Source organism: Aythya fuligula, chromosome 4, assembly GCF_009819795.1.
Source record: "Aythya fuligula isolate bAytFul2 chromosome 4, bAytFul2.pri, whole genome shotgun sequence".
Lineage (NCBI taxonomy): Eukaryota > Metazoa > Chordata > Aves > Anseriformes > Anatidae > Aythya > Aythya fuligula.
The window spans coordinates 47,637,118-47,659,153 of NC_045562.1; the positions used below are offsets into that span (position 1 = coordinate 47,637,118).

Here is a 22,036-nt window from a genome sequence, read left to right on the forward strand (position 1 = left end):
AATATTCTGTCCCAGTTGTGACAGGCCTCCTGAGCAGAGACTTTCTGGTCACTATATGCTGAGGCACTATTTTGTGTAGGTTATGTGATGTCTTACTGCTGCATCTCTAGCCTCCTCTCAAAGTCAAAGGCCAAAGATGCCAATCAATAATACAATCAGTAATGGTAAAATCAATTAATCAGAGTGATAATTAATAAAGAAGGTTTGCAACAGCTGAAGAAGTTGCCAGAGGGTAAATGATGCGTGACCAACCCACCTGGGAAGACAACTAAACTTATCAACATCACTTCTTTTATTCAAGAAGAGGGAAAAAAACTGTTGGCTTCAGCCTGTGGTTTGGAAAACATACCTGGTAATTACCGTTATGATTCATGCTGAATTAAATTAAATGTGAATAAATTATTTCACCTAAATATGAGACCTGTGACCAAACATGTAGTTTTTGTGTTTTTATTAGTAGCATTTGTTATATGAATAACTAGCATTTATTACTAATTGATACCCTAATTAAAGCCATACTAGTCATTTCCATTAGCTTACTCAAACTTCTACAGAGCTGTCCATCTGGTTTTAATCAAAACCAAATGGTAATCCAAGTTCTCAGGCTGGAACAGCTAAGAGGAAGTCATTCAGAGGAGGCAGAAGAAAGCAGAAAAGATAAACAGATGATATTCACTAAATTTGCATAGAGCAAAGGATGTAGATGCTGTAGGTTTCTCTGGAGACGTGATTCAGGCACCCTGTCAAACTGGAACGAAGTAGTTACAAGTGTTTTATGTCAGCAAAATACTAATATGATCAAGATGGAGTCTGTCCTTTTGCTTTCGCAGAGCTGGATTTGTGTGACTCTGGAGGATTCTCAGAAGAGGTAAAGCAACATATACCATTGCCTGCTCTATGCGTGTGCTTAAATTGTAACATTCATTTTCTCAGATCCTGCTAATTCTCTTGAGTAGGGATATAATTTTAGCATACACGTGTACGTGGTATCACCGAACTGTGCGTAGTTGCTGGTCAGACTAACGCTAGACCCTTTGTAAATGTGATGTGTTAGTTGAATTTAAATCGGGTTGCTCTCTGCCTGCTCCCTACTACCTGGTGCCAAAGATCAGGCATCTCACAGCCGTTCTTCTGTTGCTCTGGATGACTGTTGTCTTTGCACGTACGCTGGAGACATATGAAATTTATATTGTTCTAAGGAAAAGAGAACAGGGCGGGTTTAAAAACATGTTTGCATTATGTAACTGTAGCACAGACCTTCCAGTTTGACAGAAATACCTCAGCAGTGTGTTAAGCTGAATGTCTTGAAATGCTCAGGCTGGCTGGCTTTTTCCCTTTCCCCCCTCTCTGCACGCTCTCTCCCTTTCTCTGCCTCATGCACGCACACACGCGCTCTCTCTCTCTCTCTCTGTCTTTCTCCCTCTCTCTCAAAGGCAGGAAATACTTTTCAGGCAATCTGGGCCTGGTTGTTGAGGCCCCTTTTACAAAACATCAGTCTGAATTTAGTAGACAGAAGTCACTGGGAAAAGCTTGACAGGCTCGTGCTTAGCTAAGGCTCCCTCCAGCTGCAGAGGGTGTTTTTGTTAGAATCACACATTGAGCAAAACTGCTTAGAATAGAGCAATGATCTCAGTAGCGAAATCTGAACTTTTATGCTAGCAGGAGCTAACTGGGACTGGGCTCTTTTGTTTGTTGGGGTTTTGCTCCATTTTTTTTTTTTTTTACATTTTTATTTTTATTTTTGCTTTTTTACCAAAGACTTCAGGGAGTTCATGTCCGAGCTCTGCATTTTCTTCATCTAGGTATGGCTGTCTTGGAATCTTCCTATACTTTACAATAGCACAAAATACAAACATTTAGAAAATAATAATAGAAAGAAAAGAAAAAACAGCAGAGAAACAAACAGCATCCAGCACTGGATCTTTCAGCGTTCAGGATCTCAGCACTAAAATTAGAGGTAAATAAAATAATAATCATTACAAATGTACATTTATTTGTAGGCTCTGTGCCAATTCTGTTTATCAAAATGTGCCAGGTCTATAACAAAATCTTGTGCGTTTTACTTAATCTTTTAAAAGTATGCTTGATATTCTGAACTTTGTTTATTTTCATTCATATAAATAGAGCTGCATAGTCTTGCTTGCGTATTTTTAATAGACATTAAATAGGAAAGCTAGAAGTGTGAATAATATCTTTTTTCACCTCATTTGCCAACAGGGAGGGCGTTTAGGGCTATGTTTTGTGTCCCCCTCTCCTCCCCCACCTTCCCTCCCCTCCCCTCCCCTCCAGCAGTAATGAAGTTGAGTTCTAGGTAGAAATATATCTGTTACACCTCTGCGGGTCTCAGTCTCTAGCTTTTTCTTAGTCCTAGATGAAGTTTATGGCATAACTGACAATACAGTCATATGTACACTCTAAACGTGCAATTTCAAGGTAACCTTCTTGGTGTTTGCTAAAGTAAGTTATTTTTAGTAGCCTTTAATTAGATATGCAGTTTGCAGTGTGCTGCGCTAGCATTTAGATGAGGGAAAGCAAGATTCACTGAACTTCAGCTGACTGCATAACTTTTGGTGAAGATGTATGAATTTACTCAGCCTTCCTTAACCTAGTTAAAAGTTACAAGAATCTGCTGCTGAAATGTTTAGGGGAAAATTTGGGATAGCACTTTTAACTGTGTGAATAGAGCTGTGGCTATTTTATGTGAGGTAGTTTTTTAATTATTAAATTGTTACAGACATCAAGCATTTTTTCAGGGCAGCCCTTTGTCATTCTGACAATCTAAGGGACAGCTATTACAGCTATTATTTATAAGTAATGTAAGAGGTTCTTTCTTGCTTCTGTGCATTATTAAGATTCCATATAGTTATTGGCCAGTTTGGTAATGAAACAGAAATCATCTGTTCATATACATTGGAGAGAATTTCATGATTTTTTAATTGCATTTTTACTGAGTATTGTTTCAAAGCAGTTGGTGAGTAGGTAAACTATTTTGTGGTCTGAAAGGAAGGGAAGGTCCAATATCTCTTCTGCATTAGATTGAGAATGTATGCTTTACTGCCCAACCCATTCGGACAGAAGAAAGCTGTTCATGGTGGTCAGAAGCTCTGGACTGTGAAGAGCATGGGTCTGAAGATAATAGAGAAAAGCTGGCAGGCAGCAAGTTACTCCTGGGTATATCCTGGGGTGAATTTCAGAGTAGCAGTCACTGTTGCTTATGCACAGCCTTCTGCAGTTCTTTGCCCTGGGGCTGGGAGAGCTGTGGTAGGTAGGTGGTGGGACTAAGAAGTTCAGAAAAGAATCTGACCGGCTGAGGGTCCATGTCACTCCCAAGAAATTTATGCTGGAACTTTGATGTCCCAAGTGATTTGGCATTAGTGCCTTTTAATGCATTCTATTTCCATACTTGCCCCTACAAGTCTGCATATATATACTGAATATTAGCCAGGACTGTAGTTAAACAGGATAAAATATCAAATGATAAAAATAACTATCCACACCAAGGATATCTGCAGTATCTACCTTCTGCGGTATCTTCTTCTGGGTTTTAAAGGGTATAAAGACATCGTTTGACTTCACTTGCAGATAAAGGTACCTGACGCATGAGACAGTTGAACTATAAGGTAGACTACAGAATAAAACCCAGAGAATATTTTCCATAAGAAAATGTAAAACAGATAGATATCCTACTTTTTCGTTTAGAAGGTTTATAGAAAAGTCCTGGAGAAAAATCACTATTATTCCTGGTTCTACTTATTCTAAATTCTGTGTTTCGCTATACTATTTTCTTAGATATTATTGTTTAAAAAAAAATTGTCAAAAAAACCCTCTATATTATATATAGCAATAATGAACATGGATGCATAGGATACAATCTCACACTAGGCATCCAAAGTTTTTGACCTACTCTTCCTTCAGAAATGTTAATATGCTTAACTTGAAACACACATACGGCCAAAATAGTTATAGATGACTCCTTTGAACAATTAAGCACATGAATTAACATCTGCAGCCTTGAAGAAAACTAATGCAAGTGACCACATTTTTATAATAGAAACAATTCCAAGAGCTCTGCTTTGCTATAAACTTATATCCCTGCAAATTCTTTAGAACCAAGGTTCCTGTTGAACTCCAAGTTAAATTCTGTAATCAGAGCACGTGAACAAAATTAGTTGTGATATTTGGGTCTAATTCATGAAGATCATTGTGACTGACAAATTGTAATTCCTTCCAAAAGTAAATGAAAAACATAATTAGTTTGGTAGACAATTTTTGAATAGGCAAGACAAAGTAATTCTTGTGAACTGCTGAGCTTAAAATCTGTTTTTAAGCTATTCTTTAATGTGGTGGGAAAAATAGAAGGAATATCCATTTTGCCTTCTTCATCTAACTTTTCAACTGTTAGAAGTGTTATGCTGAATTTTCTAACATAATTTTCTGTTGTTCTTAGAATGAAATTTGTTGCTGAAAAGTATCTTCAATATAAAGCTTCCCTGTGGAGGGCAGTAGCAGAAGCAGGAAGAGAACTTAGGAACATTTTTCTCTTTTCTCTGATAGGAGATATGTTTTAGAACATTTGCCTTTTTTCTTTTAGTCATCTGGTTCCATTTTCTGTTGTTTGTTTGTCTGGGGGATAAAAAAAAAAAAAAAAAAAAAATGTAATATCAGCGTTCTGTTCTTCTACAAAAGAAAAAGGGAAAAGACAAAAATGGAATAAGGGCAATTGAAATAGCATAGCCAGAAGAGCTAGATCTTGATCTTCCTAATATCAGGTAGATTGGGAGGAACTTCTGGAGATCTCTGGTCCTACTCCTCACTCAAAGGAGAGTCAACTACATCAGGTTGCCTTGTCCACTTGAGTTTTGAATATCTCCAAAGATAAGACCTACTTAGGAAGGTCTTTAAACTTCTCTGTATATACAGGTATATAAAGGTATGCATGTTTCTGTGTGTATGTGCATTTATATATACGTGTGTGTACGTGTATACTTGCATGTATGTATATATAAAATTCATGTCCCAAAATAAATGTACATAAAACTTTCGTGTGCAAACCCTGTGTAAAATAGGATTGCATATATGATTTTATTTTGGAAATGATTACCGATATTAAATTTGAATATGTTATTAGGATGCTGACTGTATCTCAAGATTTTCTTCTATTTCATCATTTACCATTGGTATTTATGGATGCTTTTAGAAACTGCTTATTTTAAGAGCAGTTTTTGGTGGAGAATTTTGAATCCATTATTATCATAATTGCTTGTTTCTCATGAATGAGGAAAGTCTCTTATGTTGAAATTACAAATGCATGGAGTTTTATCTGCCATATTGTACATCAGCCGCTGAACACAAATCTGCCTTAGTCTCTATGTATCTACATTAAAACTGATTTAACATACAATCAATTCTTTACTTCTAGTCTTCACTTTCTTGTAGGCTGTCCTTTCTCTTACTCTGAGTTGTGATATTTCCTGTTTGCTATTTTATTTTATTATGTTGTGTGTCAAATTCCAGTAAGATTAGATTGAATGCTGTTGAACTTCAGGAAAGTCTGTAAACAACTTCTCTTACTTCTAAATATCTGATTCTTCTCCCACCGTCTAGCTCTCTATCAGCTGTAAGCTTTCCAGGGTAGGTACTATGTCTTACCAGTGAGAGTCTTGTAGTCTGTTGTACTAGACCTTATCAGTTGCAAGTACTATTTAATGCATATCTGCATAAATAAATCATCCAAGTTGAACATAACTGTATTTGTGTAAAGTTTGCATCAGGATCCAAAATTTCATTTGGATAAGGGGGAGTTGGTGTCAAGATTCAAAAAGATAATGTCATTATAATAGGAAGTGATGAAAATCTATAGCAGTAGGGAAGATCACTACAGAGTGTTGCTTTGCTTGGGGGGGCTGAGTAAAAATGGAAGAAGCAAGATGAACCAGCAAGAAACTTGCCTAGCCAAAGCTCTTGGTATTGTATTGGTACAGCTGTGTAACTGCAGCTTATTAAAGAGCATCCAACAACCTCAAGTTTGTTTTATGATTTTTGTTGGGACCATCACAAAATATGAAGTCGTTTTCTTCACCTGTCCTGAATTTTCTTCTGCAGGACAGAGATGGAAAGCAGCTTTAAGGGCGTGGGAGACTTACTTTGGATTCACTGATTCAATCTGGAGCATTGAAGCCTCCACTTCTGAGCAGTTCTGAAAGGCTCAACACACTGAAAGTTGTAGTGTTAGATTCTTTACACTTTTTTTCCCTCCTGCAGGTAAATTCCAAATATCCCTTTTCATTTTGCTTGAATGGTACATCTTCAGATAATACTGTTTTATCAGAGAGGTAGAAACTATCAATAATGTACTAAAATAAGAAGAATTTCCTGAAAAGATGATCTCAGAGTTGCACCCTCCGTGATAGAAGCTGCACTTGAAGGGCTCCATGTAGAGAGATATATCCACCAAATCCAATTCAGTTAAATACTTGTGTGCAGGAGATGGAAGTTGCCAGGAAGGCACTGACAAACCTGGAATCAGTTTCAGCTCATTTGAATATATAGCTAAAGGTTTTTGAAAAGGTTTTTCATGTCATGTGAGGATTGGTAGGTGGTAAAGGAAATAGATCCAAATTAATCTTCAAACTGTGTGAGCTCAAGATTAATCTGCAGTCATGTACTTGGAAGAAGTAAGTTACAGGAGGCAGGCTACAGGTGGTGAATAGGGGATTATCAGCATCCAAGTGGGAGACAAGCTAATGTTTGGAATTGAGGTCTCTCTGGAAAATCATTTTCAATGTTTTATTTATGAAGTATAAGTGACAAAAATAGTCCTTTGCACAGCTGTGATAAAAACATGTTAGTGGTCCATATGAGAGGGCATTTACTCTGAGCGTGACAGAGCACTGGCACAGGTTGCCCAGAGAGGCTGTGGAGTCTCCTTCTCCGCAGATATTCAAAACCCACCTAGATGCTGTCCTGTGCAATGTGCTGTAGGTGATCCTGCTTTGCAGGGGTGTTGAACTAGATGATCTTCAGAGGTCCCTTCCAACCTCAGCCATTCTGTGATTCTGTTATTCTATTCAGTAAGGGCAATGGTTTCCAACAGTCATTGTCTATAGTGTCTTGGAATTCATAGTTCAGTTCATGGCTGTAACGAGCACTACCAACTCTTCTTTATATGGAAGCACTCTATTAGAACATTAAATTTAAAAGGCATCAGGTATAAAATCTGGTTAATGTAGTGTTTTCCAAAGGACCTCCTGTAGCTAGAAAATTATTATTATTATTATTATTATTATTATTATTATTATTATTATTATTATTATTATTATTTACCTAGAGCTGGCTAGAAAATGGCATTTCTTCCATCCTAAAAAAAAAAAAAAAAAAAGGTAGGTGTGGGTGGGAAAAAATTATCCTAATTCAGGACCAGAAGAATAGCCACTATATTTACTTTTTTTTTGTTTGTTTGTTTGTTTGTTTTTTTTTTTTTTTTTTTTTACACTGTCTTGTTGTCTTGTCAATTTGATTCTTGCCAAGAGAAGCATGAATGGAGGTGTTAAGGAATCTGCCAATGATGTGTTTTTCTTCTGCTCTCCAAGGGTGGATAGCAGAAAGAATTTGGGGAGAGGATTATAGGGCAGACATGAAAGCACAAAACCAAGATTTTCTTATAGGACGCCTCACTTCTGAAAATGGAATTATGTTAAAATTTTATTTTTCTAGTGGACAGTTATAAATTTGATGGCTGTTTTCACTCTGAAATAAGGTGATGGGGAACATTCAATTATCATAATAGTTAATAAGAATTTAATGCTGATCATTAAATATATTGAAATATATTAAAACACCATTAATATGAATTAGAATAATTACACAATAAATACTTAATATTCTTTCATCTTTGTCTTGACTGTTCATCAGTGTCAAATAGCACAAAACTACAATTTTGGGTATTTTTAATTGCCGTTTAAATTTGTTTTCATTTGATAATTATATTGGGTGTAAATAATATAGATCTTAAGAAAGTGTGGATAACTGGATCAGCTTGGATCCTGTCATTTCCCCTTTCTCATCCTTGAGGAAGAAGCTCAGCTGATCTGAGACTCAGTGCTGGAAATGTACCAAATACAAATGCAACCAAGCTAAACCCCAGTGTAATCACATGTTGGCTACAAGTAAAAGCCCTCTTTGTATGATGATGAGCACTGGTAATGCAGCTCCTTTTTGTGGGGCAACAGAAAGAAAAGTAACTCAACACTGTTTTGTTATCTAACAGTAAATAAAGGCATCTGACAAATTTTGGGTTCATATCTTAAGGTTCATATCTTAAGAACCAATAATACTTGCACTAAACAAATGAGCCTTCAGATGTGTTTGAATGAAAAACTTGCCAACCTCCTGATGTAATTTAAGGCATCTACTATATTGAGTTCTTATAATACTGCTGGATTGTACTACAATATTCTGTAATACGTTAAATGATATTTACGGAATGGATTTAATCAGACTTAAAAGTATTATATGTTTTCATAGACATTAAACTAATGAGTATATCTGACATGTCAGAATCTATAAAGGAAAGCAAAAATTCATTTGTTAAAAGGATAATGAAACTGATCGCTACTGGAGAGAGGAAATCCTTATCAAGTCATAAATGTACAGGTACATCACTTGATTAATTTTTTTGCGTGTTTTTATTTCAATTAGAAATCATGAACATTTTGCAGTGTATAATTTATATTTACTATTCATTATAACTTCTATTTCCTTATGTGCCAAAGCAAAAAATAAATCTGGTTTGATACTTTTGCTTGCTATTTCTACATTGATCTCCTGCAAATTCCTGCAGCAAGGGCAAGGTGAATATTCTCCATTATACTGTTGATGTCTCATATGGCTCTAAATTCTCTCTTTCACAGGCGGAAAATCTTATGTCTGTTTCATGGCCCCTCAAACAGAAGCCATACCATATTTTTCATCCTCTTTATTGTTTTTTGCTACACCTTTTCCTGCTTTATTTCTCTCTGAGATGAAAACATCATTTTGTAACTTTATGCTCAGTCTCTGTTTTTCCTACTGTGCTACGTACTTTCTAATTTTAACTAAACTTTGTGATTCCATTCTGGATTATTAGCCACAGCCTTTCTTAGATCTTTTATTTTGATTGGTAGCAGATAACATAGAGGTTATTATTATGCATTTATAGTTGGAGTTATTTATTGACAGGAAATTTCATACACCACTTCATTTCCTAACTGCTCACTGTTGGGTCCCTCTGTAATTCTTCTGTCAATTTTCTGAATAAATGCTGCTGTGTCACTAACAAACTTAGCCATTTAATTTGTTTTCTCCTTCTGAATAAACTAAACAACACAGGTTGTAATATTCAAAATTACGAATCTATTGATTGTTTCCCTCCTTATTCAGCCAATTTTGTGTACAGAGATCAGACTTGTAAGTATATAGTTCAGGACCAAGTGGATTTGATTTAACTTGATTTTGAAACCAGCTTTTGGTACTCTCCTGCATTGCTCCAGCACCTCAAAGCTGTTTGCTGCGCAACTCTTCCTGTTCCTCCAGCTTTCTTGTTTTGAGGAGATACAATCCATGAGGCTTTGAGATGGACATGTCTGGACCAGAAGTCCCTCTGCTTCTCCTCCTTCTTCATGATCAGTGAGAATAGTGCAAGAGTGTTTCTTGCTCCCAAAAAGCTGTACTTCTCACACTTGAGCCCTGGTCAGGATCCCCTCTGCCTCTGCTCATGTAAAACTCATCTCCAACTACAAACACACTTTTCATTACTTAAAAGCATATCCATCATGCAATTCCCCAGTTTTTCCCCTCTCTGGCTTGCAATCATCATAACTGTCCCCCTCCAATTCCCATGTATGTAGTGGGTAACTATCAGAGTTATGCAACATTTTTTGTTCCTTTTTTTTTTTTTTTTTTTAAGTTTACAAGTGATTTTTTATTTGAGTATTGTTATTCAGTTCAACCATTTTATTCCTGATCTCTTTGTTTTCTTGTCCTGAAAACTCTTCCGACTGATGTTTCAACCCAAGCCAGTTCCTCAGACTTATCTCTGTGGGTTGTTAGCTTTTCATCTGAGGGTTGTGATCTGTTGACTTTTTTTTTCCTACTTGATTTATTGCTGGCTAGCAATTGGTGGTGCATTGAAACAGTCTATTTTTAAAACCCTATATTATGTGCTGGTAGAAATTATTGTATATTGCACTTAGATCATACCTCTGTAATAAATGGCAATGCTAAAGCCACACTGTCCACTGCAGGGCATTGATCTGGTGTATATTAAAGGCACAATTCAATATCATTCCAATATTAGTCTTTGAGAGTGTTTTGTGATTTTTCTTTTTAGTATTGCATGTTATTTTCTTTTCAAGTATTTTGTCACAAAGTGAGGAACAAGGCTAACTCAAGAAAATACTTGTTTCATATGCTAGAATGTTTTGGTTTGTTTTGTAAAATAAAATGGCTGTATGTTGCCCATAACTGTTATTCATTCTCTCTTCATCTGTTATTCCTTCTTTCTCAAAAGAAATCTTTTAGGATTGGCTCTTGTTATGGGACATAAGTATCACTGAAAACTTAGCCAATGGCTTGTAGTAATCCAAAATAATGCAATGTATCCTTCAGTTCTTATGCACCTAACATTGTATTATAACTACATCAGAAAATCCCTATCTGTCTGGCTTTGTGGCTTCGTATGCAAATGTATTAAGAGTACTAAGTCACTTAAAGATTTCCATTTGGATAATTCTTGTCAAGACAAACTTAGCAGAATTCATATCAGTTATCTCACAGGTGACAGCAGATTCTTTAGGGTTTGTCAGATAGGCTATGGTCCTAAATGTTATGTATGCAACATAGCTGCATATTATTTAAATAACATTAATATAATATATTATTATTAATATTATTTTTTCAGCATAAAAATACATTAACAGAGAAAATATAAGGAAAAAGGTAGATTAGAATTTTTATTTTTGACACTTTCAGTAGTTTTTGTTTTGAAAAAACAGGCAGAAGGGGAAAACTTTAGGTGGACACTGTCTAATAAGCTATACTTTCTCTATATTCAATATATATATTCAATATACATATATTGAATTGATTTGAATCCTTTAAAAGTAATATGCAGTGTAGCAAAGTCAGTTTTAATATTCCTGTTTATCTTAGTATAGTAAGTCTTCTTCAGCTTTAAAATACACACACACACACACACACACACACATATATAAAGTACCATCACATACTTTCTGGAAAAAAAAAGCTGTTAAAATAGTCGTAGCCTTTTAATGTTATTTACTTTCAATACTTTAAATTTTTGCAGCTACATGATTATCTTCTATGTTTAAAAGAAATTAAGGGAATTGCATCAGGTATTCACTAGATGGATGTCCTGCAACAAATATTCCTTATATTTATATTCCAGGAAATCAGTTTAGAATGATCTACACAAATGCACCACAAAGCCTGTTTATTTAGCAACTGCAGACAAGGTGAGCCCCCGCTTCAGTGAAATCCAGTGAGTGGTATGTATCCAGGAAATAAGAGAGGGAAGGCCTGTAAATTCTAAAACAGAAGATATTTTAAAATAACTAGCTGAGCGAAGACCTAGAGGGTTATGTTTTATCTCAAATTATTTGTAAACAACATTCTGTCTCAGAGCTTGGTATGGAGTTACTGAAAGAGCTGAATGTAAGCCAGACCAGGAAGATGTGAGATGAGTTTATAGGAAACAGACCCTGTTCACTCAGACTTCCTTAAACAAAGTTTGCTGACCGGGGTCACAGACCAACAAAGATAAAATAATGATAATCAAATAAATATTTCTGCTTGATCTCAGTTGCTTACATGTTCCTGCTACATAAAAAAATTTAATGAAACAGTCTTTCATCTCAGTGTAAGTTTTTAAGCTAACACTTTGCCTTACTCTTTTGCAACAAAGATTTGCATCATGTGCAAATAATTAACAAAACCTGAATTTCACTTGGTGTCATAGGGGTTGTACTGCCAGGGATGCATTTGGAGTGTCCCCCTGCATGGTGATGGCTCGCTGTGCTACTTGCTGTAGCTGTCCTGTCCTATGCCACTGTGGGGTGACACTGCCCCATCTCATGGGGTGGCGGTTGCTGAGGGGCTCCACACTTCTTCCTTCACCACTTTCTCAACCATGGAAAAAAACAGGGTGGAATCCTGTCTTGTGTCCTGGGAGGCTGAGTAGGACCAGAGAGGGACCAGAGAGCCCTGGCTGTGTGTCCCAGCCTCCCTGAGTGGAATATCATGAGATAAAGAGAGGACACTTCTCTGTCCTAATTTCAGAAGCCTCCTTGAAACAGTTTAATTTGAGCTGCTGAGGAAAAATCACAAGAATCCTTCTTAAAGGAAAATATTAGACAATCTACTCATAGTATAGCCTACCAGTTCATCTCATACAGGTTTTCAGTCAGTGCTTTATCTGTTGTAAAGTAACTATAAGTTCCATGAGACTTTATACAAAGCTTCCGAAACTGAACACGTAGAATGTTGTCCTGCTTTTCATTTCCATTACAGTTTACATTGAACAGAAAGGGCTGCACATCAATAAAAAGGTAGGCAACGATAACAGGAAAAAAAGTAGGAACCCTTTATTCTGCAAAGAGGTAGCGCTCTTTTCTCTCTGGTAGAGAAAGGAGCACAGTTATGAATCTTGTTCAGAGGTCTGGAGTGGTGGACCTTCCAAAGCACAGCTTATGTGAGTGCAAAGGAAATAAGTTACCCTTGTGTGGAGGTGGAAAAGAGAAAAGCTGATTGTTGGTCCATAACTATTGCACAATTGTAGCAGGGAAAGAATTTCTAAGCTGAACTGTAGCAGATAATGTAGCCTTTGGGGAGCAGAGGAAGGAGTTGAAGGGAAGTGAGCTTCCATCAAACTGGAGGCTCTCCATGTGCCAAGGGAATGAGGGGGCTCCAGTGACTTGGAGCTGCCCAGATATCAGGCGTGTGTAAGGTAATTTTTTTCATACTTGGCATTAACATAAGCTGATATTTTTAGAGAACAATGAAAGTAGCCTTGTCATATATTTGTCTCACATTTCAGGCAAGGAGTTGCGTATTCTCCCGTTTAATCTTTTTTTTTTTTTCTGTAGTATACTAGGCAGCCAAAACTAGTGATAGTGCAAGTAAAACAGAAGGGTTCCTGAAGTAAAATTTATTTGTTTTTCATCCCCCATGAAATATAACTCTCCACATCCAAAAAATGAAAAACAGTAAGGGATCTGTTCTCCCCTTTCTGTACACGTGTAACTCCATTCAACAGCAGCAAGATTATCACATGCCCTTTAACTCTCTGAATGCCTGCATGCTGCACACCATGAGCAGCCTAAATCTGAAGGAGGTGGATGCATGAATGCCATTAGGAAGTTGCCTTTTTAAAATTCTCACACTAGTCTTTTCTCTTGATATATATGTATTTTTTTTTGTCAGAAATTCCCATGTATGGCTGTAGAAACTCTTTTTTTTTTTTTTTTTTTTAACTTTTTTGTAGAGAAGTTGGAGTTTAAGCAGAGCTTCTAGGAGGGGAGGAAGACAGGGAAGCTGCAAATGAATTGCATACAGGTGCAACTCCTAGCAGTGCTAATGCAGTGCAGAAACTAGCAGTGCAGAAACCATAGAGCACCTTTCAGTAAACTTTAGTAAACCTTCAGAGGTCAAAACAAAACACAGCCATGTTGTCAAACCAATTCTGGAGAGCTTTATGGTCACTCAGAGAAGGGTGCAACAGAGCTTAAAAGTATTGTAATTATTGATTTGCACTCTGTAGTAATTTGGGATCATGCATAGTTAGAAATAGTAGGAGAATGTAAATATGAAATGAAGTCAGAATAAGAGTGCAAACACACTGCAAATTTATGCAGTAATCTGACTTTACACGTCAATATTTAAGTTTGCTCTCATATTCAACCAGGAAAGAAAAGAGAAACTTAAAGCCGAATTAACTTCTTACTACCAAATTTTGCCTCTGAAAGCAGATAATTTTTTTTGGCCTGGCTGCATGTTATTTTCCGTTTTCCTCTGCCTCCCACACGCTAATGACTTGCGCATGGAATTCTCTTACCCTATGAATATATTTTCTTTTTAAGCACAGTCTCCACAGAGGAGGAAAATGTGAATGTGAAAAGAAACTTGCCATCCTCAGAGAAGGTTAAAAATCTAGGAGTGTGTACAACTCAGTCCTAAAAGTCATTTTGTCAAGACATAATTTACAGAGGTTTGGTTGTATGGGCCTAATTCCGCATTTCCTTAAGATGAATACTTTTATACCTTCGGGTGTGTGATTTGTCAACACAGCTTTGTAGCCTGGTGGGCAATCAGAATTTGTCTTAGTGGACTGAAATGACCCAGAACAAACTTAGTACTTAATCTTCTTTATTGCTGAAATCAATAAGCAGATCCAAGTGCTGACAGTTCTTATGTAGGGAGTGAAAAGTAGAAGTGCCTGCTCCTTGAACCTCTGATGTTTTATGGGAAAGAAGTTCTGCTTTGTTATTTGACAAAGAACCTCTTATAATGCATAAATTAATATGAAGTATTTTCTTTGTGTTAATTTGAACAAGCAATGTGACAAGATTAATGGATCATATATAATGATTCAGATATCAGATATAAAGTTATCATCTGGAAGACAACGAAAAATACCTGTACAGTTGGGTGGGAACAGTGGGCTGTGGAAGACCCTGACAGTCCAGGTGAGATGCATGGTTGTGGCTGACCGTGCTGGCTTACAAGTTACTGTTCTGGAGACTCCCATCCTAAATAAGGGTTTAATCCCTTCCTTACATTAGTAGATCCTGAATATATTTACCAAGGTTGTCTTTGGTTTGGTTTTAGTTTGTTTTTTGTTTTTGTCTCTGGGTTTTATGATGTTTTTGAGGTAAGGAACATGCTCAAACTTTAAATTAGTTTTCCTAAAGTTGTATTTTTTTCTATCACACAACTACTACTTCCTGCAGTTTCATGTAATGTTTGTAACTATAACTTGTCCTGAAGAGAATGAAATGATCATTAAAATGAGAGCCTCTGAATGGCAAAAATTCTGGCCCAAAGCTACCCATAAGTGGAGTGGTTATAAGATTTAGAATAACCCTCAAGTTTTGTCCTATTTCTTTGTGAAACTGCCAAAGTACTTCTCTGGAGGGATATCCCTGAATGAAGAAGAAATACAAAATAACTGTGTGTGCAAAGCAATCATAAGACATAATGCAATTTATATCCATGGAAATTAATATCTTATGACAGACGTAGTGAAGAGAGTCGTTGTCAGAACTTGGCTCTTGAGCTACTTGCATATCTATGTGCCTATTTATAACATTTTTGTTTACTTGCTAGTGGAGAATAATCAGAAAAAGAAAGTTCTACTGAATTATGAGTACTGTCAAGTTTTGTATGAAAAGTATTAAAACTTTAAACAAAACAGTCTTCTAAATTCCTGTCCTTCTGGTCCCACAGTCTTATCTTGCTTTTACACTTTTGTTTAAACTGTTCTTTCCCTCTTTTTCTTTTTCAATTTGGAGTTAATTCAATAACCTAGTCTTTTTTTTTTTTTTTTCTTTTTCCTTATTTTACTTATTTTTTTCATTTCTTGCAGATGTTAAAATGATGAAACCCTCTCTCCTTCTGGAGCAGCACACAGCAGCCATGACATCTCCTTTGGTCCTCCATGGAAGGTACGCTGTAGCCTGCTGCTAAACTGTTATGACATGTCTCTAGCAATCAGAAAGAAAAGCTGGGAAGAGCATGTGACCCAGTGGATGGGATTGGCTTTGGAGTCTGTGGAGTATAATACAGCATGTCGTCACGGACTCATAGCTGATAACTTGCAGACAACTATGGAAAAAGATGAGGTTTTGAGTGTGGACCGGAAAGAAAAATGTGCTTCGTTTCCAGAATGCTGCCACAGTGGAGAGACGATTGGCTTCCCTGCAAAGCAGCTTGGAAATGTTTCAAAGGAGGTGGATGAAAATGATAACCATGAAGATGAGGAGCATTTTCTGGAGGCCAGCACAGAAACTTTAGTCCATGTGTCTGATGATGATGATGACTATTCAACACTCAACCTGGATAGTGTTAACTACCACATCACTGCTGTTGGAAGGGAATCAGAAGCTGAAGAAAATAATTTAAATGGAGCAGGCTCCTTAACACAGATGGTACCAATGATGGAGGGTAACAAGGAAACTGAAGCATCTGGCATAATTGGGGATATTAGTAAGAAACCTAGTTGTGACATAGTTCCTAAAGAGGAGATGGAAGAAGATACTTGTGGCAGTATTGGAAAAAGCCTGGAGCTTTGTAATTATGAAGTCTTAAATGATGTAGTAAGTGTAGAGAAAGAAAATCTTTCTAATTCTCCAAATGTGAAAGAAATTATTATGCCTGGGAAACAGCTGCTTCATACTGCTGTAATTGCACAACAGCGCAGGAAATCTGATGCTTTTAAAGATGGGCTTGGAAAGTCTGGGTGTAATGTGGTGGAGAGTGGGATTTCTTCTGATTCTTGCACCAGCAGTGATAGACAACCATGTTCATCAGTGGAATCCAGTGACTGCCTTGTGCAGCCTTCTCCTTGCTCTCACATCCCGGCAGTGGAAAATGGTCTGGATGAAAGTGGTTTCAGAGAACCTCAAGCGGCCCCTGAAAACAAATGCCTTTCAAATGTCAGTTCAGCAGAAGATAGTCAGTGTTTACATTTAAGGAATCATTTGACCACACAAGAATATTCAGACAGTCAAGTGAAACTGCGCAAAAGAAAGGTAGGATGCTTGTAAACTGCAGAGGTTGTTTCTAATTTTTTTTCCCCCAGTTTCTTACAAACATGATTCTGTGACTTACTGATTGGAGATAAAATGTATTTTTCAGTCTTTTTATATTAACTTACCAGTTTTTTTCTTCAAATAGTTTTGAGAAAAATGTGGCTGTAGGATTGAGTTTCAGAAACTTTTAAAGTTTGAGAATAGCTGAGCTGTGAATTTGGAAATTCCTTTATATTCAACTCATTGTGTTTATATATATATATATATATATGTTGCTCAAGGCTAAATGGATTAGCATCTTCAGTGGGTTTGGGTTTATTTTTATTTTTTCTGTTGCTATCAAGTATCATTAGCTGTTTTAGGAAAGAGATTGTGCCCAGAGGTTTTGAAATCTTACTCAAGAGGAACAGGGAAAAAAGTGGAACAAAACTGCAAGAGGAAAAAAAAAATATGGAAAAATTTTATAATAGTTCTTCAGTTTTAGGTCAGCCCTATGAACAAAAACAATTTCTGAGTTTGAAACAATGTAATTTTAATGCAAGTAGAGAGTTACCCTTTCTACACAAAGTAAGGAAGAGTGTAATTCCAAACTTTTAATGGCCAGATTCCCCAGCAATAAAACTCCCATTGGCTTTCGTGGAAGGAGTTTTGCTGGCTGTGACACTACAGGCTTCATCCTGAAGTCTGGCTTTCCCAGCTATTCTGCTAATTCTTCCTAATAACTAGTGTCTAATTGTTTACTTATCCTTGCCTTTTTTTCATTTGATATAATCCATTTTTGTCTGTTTTTTATAAATCTGTTTTCCATTAATCCTGGAGTTGTTTGTTGTTTTGTGTTTTGTTGTTGTTGTTTTTTAAATCAGTTGTAGTGTCTCGGTAGTTGTTTCACTGAACCATAAATCCTAGAGCACAAACTCACATATTCTAAAATACTGTATGCCAACACAGCATCCTGAGTAGCTGGTCCTTGCTCCCTGGCATAATCCCTTTACTAAAGTTAATAATCAAGTGATATGGTTTGAAACTGTGTGTAACTTTTGCAAAAGGCTTCAGAAGCTCTCAAAGACTCTTCCTTTAGCAGTTTATGCAATCACAGTTAATGTGGCAACTGTTTGACTGATCTTGCGGTAGCTATGACTCCAAGTTATAACTAAAAAACAGGATTAACCATATGATTAGCAGTACCAGAAATGCTAAACACCCATCTGTAAGTAAAATTTCAATTTTTATTTATTTTTTTATTAATTGATATGATATTTGAAAACTAGTTGATTATGATAACCATAGTCTCAACTGCTTTTTCTGCATCTCCTTTTTTACTAAGCATAGTTGCTTATATTGATACAAACATGTCATATTGTTAGCAAGATTAATTTTTATACTGTGGTTTCAAAACCTTATTTGAAAATGCAGATACAATTTATTTCTATTATGTACAATCACTGTGCAGTGACTCTGCCCACATTAGCTTTCAGTGTAATATAGACTTTGACTAGCTTTGATAGTGCTGGTTCCTATATATCTTCTTATTTCTTGTTTTGATGTCATGCACTCAGATTTTAAATGTAGGCTCAGAATTATATTTGAGGATACATTTGTTGTTTGCGTTTGTCATTAAATACTTTAATAGTGAGAAAAACTCAGAGAGCAAGTGAGCATAGAAAGAAGCAAAAAGAACCAGTTGCTTCAGGGAAGGTTGAGAGTTACATGGCTGTAGCAACTGTGAAGCCATGTTTGTAGTCAAGGGGGACAAATTCAGAAGGAGCAGATCTGAAGGAGTCACTTCGTAACATTTCAGTTTAAACTCAACTGACAACTGCTTGGCAAAAGGGGAGAGAGATCTGTTGCATCTGGTATTATTTATCTCGAAGCTTTCAGGACTCTTCTACAAACAATGTTCCTGCTTGTGGGATTTTATCACTTCTATTTAATCATTTGCTATTTTACAAAAGGCTGTCTGTGTTGGTTATAATCTGTAATGAAAAATGTGCCCATGTTTACAAACTTTCCCTGAAAGCCGCTTTTATAACTTTAACAAAACATTAAAAAAACAACAGACTGGAAACTGAATCCATCCGTAAAAGTCAAGTATTTGCTTTGCAGTGACAGGAAGACCTAAGGAATTGGGAATGGTATATAAAACCTTTTCTCTCAAGGTCAGCAGTTCACACAGTGCAGTCAAGGCCTAAAACACACCACTGTCTGATTAATGCTCAGTGTCAATTATGGTTGCACATAAATATGTGCTCATAAAGGTCAGAATACTGGAAGAGGCAAATGGAGATGAATTGCTAAAGGTATTGGGGCACCCACACCTCAAGGTGTGGTCCCTGGGGACCTAAGTGCTGAATTTAGGTACTTTGATGACAGCTAAGATCTTAGGACCTCTGCATTGACATCACTCTGCTCTTGCTGGTACTAAATTCTTCTGAAAACCTGTTCCTCGTTAACATATTTTAAACTGCATTTAATTGTGGCAACAGTGCATGACCTCTCCTCTTATCTTGAGATCTGCTGCCTTCAAACTGAAGCTGAGGTGAGACAGTGTGAATCTGTTGTGCTCACTCTGCAGATGAATGTAGGTTTGGGGGCTTAAGGGCTTAAGTTTAGCATCTTTGACCAACACTAGCTCCATTTCAGTAAATTGGTTTAGTCATGATGGATGTACTGACACTGTGGATGCTTTTTGCAGTAAGGTCCAGCTGTTACAGCATTCTTTGCTCCTTCAAGTCACCAGAGTTCAAATGGTTGAGGCACAGTGCTCTCTTCTCCTTTGCTTTTGGAGAAAGACTTCTTAAGCTTCAGAAGCAGGAAGGACCTGAATTTAATTATGATAAATTAATGTTGTTAAGTCTAAGTGAAAAATCCCACAGTAATCTAACTTTCCTTTGATTTTTTTTTTTGTGTTGATTAAAAGTCAATTCTGTTTATCTACAACATAAAGCTGATTGTTATTAATGACAGAGAAGCAAAAGCATAGATGGATTTATTAAATGTGGTTACACCAACTAATCCCTAGTGTATGCTGTCCTGGATTATATAAATTTTAGATTTAAAGCAATGGCAATTGTACATTCTGATTTTCAAAAATTTGAATAGTCTTTGGAATGAATGAGCTCTAATGTTTTTAGCTCAGGGGAATACCGATAGCTCACATGTATGTTCATGTGTATAGTGCAATGGAGGTTTTAGTGAACAACTTTATGCAAAACCACAAAGTATTGATTATTTATTCTCAAGGGCACACCATGAAAAGGAGAAAGTTTAGTTACTATAGGTTGATTGTAAAATGGAAAAAAATAGCTATTACCCTGTAAATAGCTTTGCAATTTTTTCCTTGTGCAGTTTTACACTTTCTCCAAGCTGCTTGTTTCATCAAGATTAGCAATAGGCAGCAAAATCCCTGTTGGGGACTACTGAGTAGGTGCACAAGTGCACCAGAACTGTAACATGTTAGCTAAAATTGTTTTTCAACACAAAATAGCAAAGCGGGCTAAGGCACACAGTTAAGAACCTCTCCTATGAAGAGGTACACACAATTAAGAACAGTTTACTGAAAATCTGTAATTCATTGCAATAATTTAATTCATTTCAGTCTCCCATATTTTGTGTTCCATACTGTAATCATATAAAAATATATAAATTTGCTGCTTTGAAAGCAGCCTTTTCCTCAGGCATCTCAAATCAATGTTCTTCTGCAGTGTTTAATAACGTTGTTATTTTCATAAACCTGTGGAAGAAACAAAGAAAGACAATATTTTTTGAGAACTCCATAGAAAGAGCTTTCAAGTAGATCTTCTAATAATAGGCTCTCTAGGACTTTTAAGTCAAGTCTAAGATAGTTCAGATAAACTTTGGATCAGAGGATGAACTTTTGGTGGCTTATCTAAATTAAGTATTAATTTTGAAACTTTTGGGGTTCTCTTCTAATATGACATTTCTGTTTTATTATGGAGATACTTGAGCATCTTCATCACCCAAGTGGTAAAGAGTGGTAATAAATTTTTATAAGATTAATGGTGATAAAGTGCTGGCTGCACTTCAGCAGTGAAATTAGAAATCAATATATAGTTGATTTCAGGAAATGTTATGGATTTATTGTGCCTGATTTGAAATTTGTTATGTCATCTCCATTCCTTCAAAGAAAAGATATAGCCTGGGATATTGCTTCAAGGAGAGCTAATTCAGGTATCAAAATAATTGGAGTATATTTGATGAGTTTTTTGTCAATTTCTCTTCATGTGCAATCTCAGACTGGATTGAAGTTCACAAAGAGATTTTGCTTATGTGACACTGAAAAAGAAATGTAGTAACCAAACTTTTCAGTGTATGAATCCCTCATTGCTCTTTTATGGAATTTCTACATTTAGTGTTATCTACTAATAACTCTTTGTGGTGCCCTGCTTAGAAGCTTTCTGGTTTCAAACAGTTTATATGATCTCTAAGTCATCCCAAAAAGACTGGAGAGTGTAACAATTAGGGCTATTTCCTAATGCCCGCTATTATTGTTACTATTTTAAGCCATGTATCTAGATTAAATGCTATGTGTTCTGCAAAGGATGCTTAAAAACACAGCCAATATCAGCCAGTATCAACAAGATGTAAATTATCTTTAAAGAAAAGATAATAAAGTAAATGAAGAAAGAAACCTAGGTAGAAAGGTAGCAACCCATTTCTGTATAGCTGTGCCTCTTCCCTACACTAAAACTTTGTGGTTCTTAAAGTGAGGTTTATCGTTTTCTGCACTGATGCTATAAAGTTTGTTCCATTATTACATCAATTACTATTATTTTAATGTGAAAACAAATTTGCTTATGTAAGTTCAGTTATTTCCATCCATCCACTTGAATATTCGTCTTTGTCCATGAGATGTGAAGGCTGATTCTTTCGTTATAATCTGTAATATATTCTGTATTACAAGGTTAAAACTATGTTATTTAGGTGAGTTAAAAAGCTAGTTTCTTCCACAAGCTTCTGCTTGTATCACCCTGTAAGCTGACTCCAGAGGAGTCTTACATAGCCTTACCTGCTAGCTTCATTGTCCCAGCAAGGTTCCTGGGAGAGAGGTGGTAGGAATGCTTCCAAGAAAAAAATCATAAAAGAGCTACCTATTTTACTGCTGTGATTTTCTTACAAACTTTTTCACTGCTGTCTCTACTATTCATAGCATGTGATCCTTTTCCGTTGAGTATTCAGTTGTCAGCACTAGATTCTTCTTGAAAAAATAATGTGAA

General features: G+C 36.3%; 1 protein-coding gene across 1 annotated transcript in view; it reads left to right on the forward strand.

Moving 5' to 3' along the window:
* The first annotated feature begins 764 nt into the window (after positions 1 to 764).
* The window catches only part of LOC116488620 (rho GTPase-activating protein 7-like), a 58,201-nt gene continuing 36,929 nt past the window's right edge, over positions 765 to 22,036 (forward strand). Inside the window, exons 1-3 of the mRNA XM_032186325.1 lie at positions 765 to 868; positions 1,803 to 1,957; positions 15,638 to 16,802. Of these exons, the coding sequence (XP_032042216.1) occupies positions 15,750 to 16,802 (1,053 nt within the window). The 5' untranslated portion in view covers positions 765 to 868; positions 1,803 to 1,957; positions 15,638 to 15,749. The remainder of the gene's footprint in view (positions 869 to 1,802; positions 1,958 to 15,637; positions 16,803 to 22,036) is intronic.